This window comes from Neophocaena asiaeorientalis, unplaced genomic scaffold (assembly GCF_003031525.2).
Source record: "Neophocaena asiaeorientalis asiaeorientalis breed wild unplaced genomic scaffold, Neophocaena_asiaeorientalis_V1.1 scaffold30, whole genome shotgun sequence".
NCBI lineage: Eukaryota > Metazoa > Chordata > Mammalia > Artiodactyla > Phocoenidae > Neophocaena > Neophocaena asiaeorientalis.
In genome coordinates, this window is record NW_020174923.1 from 6,278,224 (window position 1) to 6,284,568 (window position 6,345).

The following is a 6,345-nucleotide window of genomic DNA, read 5'->3' on the forward strand; positions in this document are numbered from 1 at the left end:
GGGCAGCTTTAAAGAAGTGTGGGATCTGATCCAGCGCAAGAGTGGGCGCAGCTACCTAGAAGGGGGCGGGGCACAGCGCGAGCAGAGGCTTAAACCGAAGGCATTTTCAGCTCCTTTGGACCCCCAGCCGTCCTGCCGCTCCACCACGCTGACTCCGGAAAACCGCTCGCCTTGCCAGCTAAACCCTGAGCTGATGTTCCATGGAGCCTTTCGCTCACGTGTCACCCCCTCCACAGCCGACCAAGTTCATGGTGGGCACGGAGCAAGGCATCGTCATCTCCTGCAACCGCAAGGCCAAGACACCGGCTGAGAAGATCGTGTGCACCTTCTCAGGCCACCATGGCCCCATCTATGCCCTGCAGCGAAACCCGTTTTACCCGAAGAACTTCCTGACCGTCGGCGACTGGACCGCCCGCATCTGGTCAGAAGACAGCCGGGAGTCGTCCATCATGTGGACCAAGTAAGGGGGGGACGTTGGGGCGGGAGAGGGATGCAGGGGTTGGAGGGGACAGAGGGGGCCCAGCCCAACCCAGGAGTGCTCTGAGCCTCTCTGTGTCCACCCATAAAATGGAGAAAACACTTCTCCACAAACAGCCAAGCTTACGCTGGGAAGTGGCTTGACTCGGCTCCTTCACACAGGAAGGTGCTTCAAGCTGCACATTCACCTGTCGATGGACATTTAGGTTGTTTCCATGTTTGGCTATTGTGAATAGTGCTGCAGTGGACACGGGAGGGCAGGTATCTCTTCGAGATCCTGATTTCAATTCCTTCAGCTAAAGACCCAGAAATGGGATTGAGGACCCTCCACACTGTTCTCCATAGCGGCTGCACCAATTTCCACTCCCACTAACAGGGCACGAGGGTTCCCTTTTCTCCACACCCTCTCCAGCTCTCATCTTTTGTTTTTCTAATAATTTAGCCATCCTCACAGCTGTGAGGTGGTATCTCATCGTGGTTTTGATTGCATTCCTCTGATGACTAGCGATGTTGAGCACCTTCTCGCATACCTGTTGGCCATCTGTATGTCTTCTTTGAAGACCCATATGTCTGGGTCCTTTGCCCATTTTTTTAACCGGGTTATTTGGTTTTCTGCTATTGAGTTGTATGAGTTCCTTATGTATTTGGGATATTAACCCCTTATCGGACATATGGCTTGCAAATATTTTCCTTAGGTTGCCTGGGCAATTTTTAAATTTATTTTTTAATTAATTAATTTATTTATTTTAAAATGTGTAATGGCATAGAGTTGATGTACAATGTTGTGTTAGTTGCCTTTTCGTTTCGTTGACTGTTTCCTTTGCTGTGCAGAAGCTTTTAAGGTTGATGTAATCCCACGTGTTTGTTTTTTGCTTTTGTTGCTCGTGCTTTTGGTGCCATACCCAAAAGGTCATTGCCAAGGCCAAAGTCAAGGAACTTTTCCACTACATTTTCTTCTCGAAGTTTTATGGTTTCAGGTCATACGTTTTAGCCTTTAATTCATTTCGAGTTCATTTTTGTCCACAGTATAAGATAAGGGTCCCATTTCATTCTTCACTGCAGAAATCGTTGAAAACCTAGGTTAACCCAAGTAGGAAGTATAACGCTCTCTTCATCTCAGTAGCATGAACTTTTCTGGGCAACTTTTCTTTCCTCCGACTCCTTTCAAGTGAGTCTCACGGCTGGGGGACTGGGCCCAAGCCTGTGACCCGGAGTTGGCTGTGGAAAACGCCAGTGACCAGCCCCTGGGAAGGACCCCACCCAAAACCCTTTATAGTGCAAACTGTGAGCTGTGGGTGGCGAGGCTGGCATGGCTAGAAGTCGAACACAAGAAAGAACTTCCTGCCCAGCAATGAAACCCTGGAGCCGGGGCGGGGCTGGATGAGTAGGGCTGCGGCTCAGCAGGCTCTCCATCCCTCCCAACCACAGGGGTCCCTGACCGACCAGCGGTACCCGTCTCCCAACAGGTACCACATGGCTTATCTCACTGATGGTGCCTGGAGCCCGGTGAGGCCAGCGGTTTTCTTCACCACCAAGATGGATGGGACCTTGGACATCTGGGACTTTGTGTTCAAGCAATGTGACCCCACCCTCAGCCTGAAGGTCACGTGCACCTGCCTCCCCATGCACCCAGGCCCTCAGACTCTGGTGGCACAGCAGAATCACCTGAGGGGAATTAAAAAAGGAGAAAAGCAGATGCCCGGCCTTTCCTCCCGCCAGGGCTGTTCCTTCAGAAGCCAGGGCGCAGGCTTCTGGCAGCTGACCCCTTCCAGCCTGAGCTAACGTTATCCTATCAGCAAAGCCAGAGCAGAGACCTGCAGGCTAGGGCCGTGGAAAAGCACGGGGCTGGGGAAACTGCAGAATGAAAGTGGGGCTGAAGGGACTTCCCTGGAGGTCCAGTGGTTAAGACTCCACGCTCCCAATGCAGGGGCCACGGGTTCGATCCCTGGTCGGGGAACTAAGATCCCACGTGCCCAACAGTGCAACAAAGAAAAAAAAAAAGAAAGAAAGTGGGGCTGGACTGAAGGAGGGGGTGGGGGGGGCAGGCTGAGACGGAAGATGAGGCTGGGGGTGAAGGGTTTTACAGCCAGTCGTAGAGTGTGAACTTCATCCTGTGGGTTGAGGCTGGGGTCCCCCTCAATTGGGGGAGTCACCAAGGGTGTCTGAATGGGGCTGCTTGGCTAAGTCTCCCCAGGAGCCAGATAATCAGACCAACAAAGGGTGACATTGCTCCGCTCTCCTCCCTCACCCGGGTCTGCCTGACCCTCCAACAGGTGTGTGACGAGGCCCTCTTCTGCCTCCGGGTACAGGACAATGGATGTTTCATTGCCTGTGGCTCCCAGCTGGGGACAACCACGCTGCTGGAGGTCTCGAATGGGCTGTGCACCCTGCAGAGGAACGAGAAGAACATGGTTTCCTCGGTAGGTGTGGGCCCTGGGTGAGGTGCGCACCAGCTCCTGTTCTGACCTGGCCCCCTGGCCGAGCGGGCCAGTCAGGGAAGAACAGATGCCCTTTTCTGTCACCTCCTGGGAAATGGATGGATATTTGGGGGTGGATCAGGAAATGAGCCCGAGAAATGGATGTTGGGAATGTCTGAATCCACCCTGGCTTACTACACAGTAGCCAAGTGGCCCTGGGCAAGTCACTTTACCTCTCCAAGCTTCCGTTTTTTTCAGCTGCAAATCCAAGTGGTTTGACTCGGTCAGTCTGTCTAGTTTCAAACAACATACCTTTGGGGCAGCAGAACCTGTCCAAGGAAGGCTTAGCAGAATGCCTGTAGAGAAGACAGCTGGAAGGGGACCATCCTGGGGAAGGGGCCCTGGGGGCTGAGATCCATCCACCCTGGAGGCGCCTCCCCAGAACCATGGGGCACACAGAGAAATTGAAAACCCCTGGTGCCGAGACCCTGGGAGACCCTCCTGGCTCTGCCTGAGATTGTGGTCCCACCAATGAACTCGTCCTCTGTGGGCCCAGGTCGCCATGTTGCGCAGCCCCAGAGGGTATTCTTCACGCCTGCATCCGTGTTCTTGGAATTCCTTGGAACTGAGTAACTTGGCACCCCTGCTCCCGCCTCCCAAGCCCCATATTTAGCCCCCCTTTCTTGCCATTAGGCCGGAGTACAGGCCTCTGTGTGGGCTGCTTGGAGTCGAGCAAGGAGAACCCGCCCGGTGCCCGTGCTGGGAGCCAGCGCTGCCTGCCCACCCCTCCCACGGCCTCTTTGTCCTTGTGCACAGATATTTGAGCGTGAGACCCGGCGGGAGAAGATCATGGAGACCAGGCACCGTGAGATGCGACTGAAGGAGAAGGAGAAGGCGGAGGGCAAGGATAGCCGCCCGAGGGAAGAGAAGCCTGCCTTGAACCTGGAGCAGCTGGTCACCAAGGCCGAGGAGGAGTTCTTCGATGTTATCTTCACGGAGCTGAAGAGGAGGGAGGCGGAAGCCATGAAGGAGAAGCCCAAGCCTGTAGGGGCCTCGAGCGGGCTCGGGGCGGCGTGGCCGGGAGGGAGCCGCGGCCCCCGGGCTGCCTGCTTGCTGACCTCAGGCGACCGCGAGCAAGTGACCTCACCGGGTGGACCTTCATTTGTCCATCTGGCAAGTGGGAGGAATTACCTCCTTCCTCCAGAGGACTCCTAGGTCTCCAAACACCCTTCAGGATCCCTGAGTGCAGGAGCCGTACCCTGGGCTGCTTGAAATCCTCTCCCCACCAAGCTGGGGACCTTGAACGTGCATGTGACCTGGGCTACGTGACCCATCAGAGAAGAGGGAGGCTGGAGACCCCGGGAGGAGGGTGCTGTGAGATCCGTGATGACCCCTCCTGGCATCAGGGGGTGGAATTTGTCCTGAGCTCAGCCAGCCATGGCCCCGGCTCCAAAGCACCTTCTAGCTGTATCGCCTGGGCCCGTCACTTCACTTCTTGGTTCCTTAATTTTCATCTGGAAACTGAGGAGATGGAGTGATAAAGGTAGTGTCACCTTCCAGGCCCTCTTAGGTACCAGGGGACGAAGAAAAAGACATGGTCTGTCTGGGCCTTTGTCTTTAGGGGCCCACAGATAAGACACTAAGATGTGAAAGAGTGAAAGCACAACACAGAAGGGAAAAGAACAAGCGAGCGTGGGCCAGCGTCTGCCCTTGTAAGCAAGATCGGCTGCCTAGTTAGGGAAGGAAGGAAAACATGGGGCCCCCAGTTCAAAAGTATTGAGAAGTTCAAGGGACTTCCCTGGCGGTCCAGTGGTTAAGACTCCGCGCTTCCACTGCAGGGGGTGCGGGTTCCATCCCTGGTCACGGAACTAAGATCCCTCAGGCCTCGTGGCCAAAATAAAAAAAGTGTTGAGAAGTTCAAGACAGTGGCAGCCGACACTAAAGCAAGCGCGGAGCCCTGGTCAGCACAGGCCGCATGGCCGCTCAGGGCACCGGCCCATGAAGCCGGCCCGTGTGTCTAGTTCTCGGGCACCGATGGAGAGACAGGGGGACGGAAGGTGGGTAAGCACAGAGCAGCCCACCGGCTCCATCCCGTGACTACTCACCATTTCTGCCTCTCTCCCACTGGGTCTAGAGACCGGCTGTGATTTCTGTGGGCGCATTTTGCATTTGGAAGTACTCGGATCTGAGCGGCTTTATTCTCACACCATCTGGTGGTACAGGTGGGGCTGAGGCGAGGCTGGAGTCCTGCCTTTCTGACCCACAGCGTGGGCTCCTCCCACCCATCGCCCCGGGCCCTCCAGCCCTCCAGCTGGTCCTGCTGACACCGTGCAGTGTGGCCACTGACTCCGTGTCTGCTGCTGGGCAGCCCCAGATGTGCTCCGCACAGCAGCGTGGACACTGGATGGAGAAGCTGATCCTCAGGGGTTAAGCTACACAGAACCTGGCCCCCTCCTTCTGCCCACCACACGCTTCCTGCCTGTCTCTGCGTCTCCGCAGTTGGCCAGACATTCTGGGGTCAGAGCGGAGAAAGCACTACTGGGTCCTCACGTGCATTATCTCTAATCCCAGCCACAGCCCTGCAGGGAATCATGTCCCCTTTACAGGGGAGGGGACCAAGGAGACTCAGGAGGAACTAGCTCGAGGTGGCCCAGGCAGCAAGCGGCAGGTGCCCGAGGCCGTGCCCACCATCCGTACCCGCAGGTGTCGAGCGCCCGCTAGGCTCTCACGGCTGTGGTGCTGGCAGCACGGTCTCCTGGGTGCCCAGCAACCTAGGCTCAGGGGTTAACCTCCCGGGTGCAGGGAGGCCTGCCCTCCACCAACAAGTGTATACTGTCTTTCCATAGCTGAAACCACCAAGTCTGGAGACAGAAGATGAGGTGGAGGGAAAGGAACAAGGGGAGGAAGAAAGAGACCGTGAAGAGAGTCCAACCTTGGAAGGTCAGCCTTGATCGGAGCCCCGCTCACACGCGCGCCTGCATCCCACCTCTCGGCACTGCCCTGGTTTTACAAGTCGGGGTGCTGACGCCCTCCCTTAAAGGGTCTCCGGGGTAAGGGAGGGCTGGAGGAGCAAAGGGGCCCCAACCCAGCCCCCATGCCCCACAGATCCCCGGTCCCCGATGACTCCCTGAGCCCAGTCCCAAGAGACCCCCTCGGAGGGAGGGAAGGGGCAGGGTTCATCCCCGAGCTGGTCCCCTGGTCTCAGCCACACCCCAGCCAAACTCACCCAGGTCCCCCGGCCCTCCCTGTTCCCTTGGATTGAGCTTCGCAAGGGCTTTCCCGACAAGCATCTTCCTTCACAAGCTTGCAAAGCCTCCGCTGGGCTTGCCATGGCCATGGCCGGGCCTCGGGAAGGCCTGTGGGTGCGGGAAGCGGTCTCTCCTTCTCCCTTACTGACCTTCCGCACCCATACATGACTGGGGAACAGAAAGTCTGTCCACTTCTAAGACGT

General features: G+C 56.6%; 1 protein-coding gene across 1 annotated transcript in view; it reads left to right on the top strand.

Moving 5' to 3' along the window:
* Positions 1–5,325, top strand: part of DNAI2 (dynein axonemal intermediate chain 2) — a 20,406-nt gene extending 15,081 nt beyond the window's left edge. Inside the window, exons 8-12 of the mRNA XM_024760598.1 lie at positions 237–460; positions 1,944–2,079; positions 2,787–2,897; positions 3,711–4,031; positions 5,161–5,325. Of these exons, the coding sequence (XP_024616366.1) occupies positions 237–460; positions 1,944–2,079; positions 2,787–2,897; positions 3,711–4,031; positions 5,161–5,325 (957 nt within the window). The remainder of the gene's footprint in view (positions 1–236; positions 461–1,943; positions 2,080–2,786; positions 2,898–3,710; positions 4,032–5,160) is intronic.
* Positions 5,326–6,345: the final 1,020 nt, after the last annotated feature.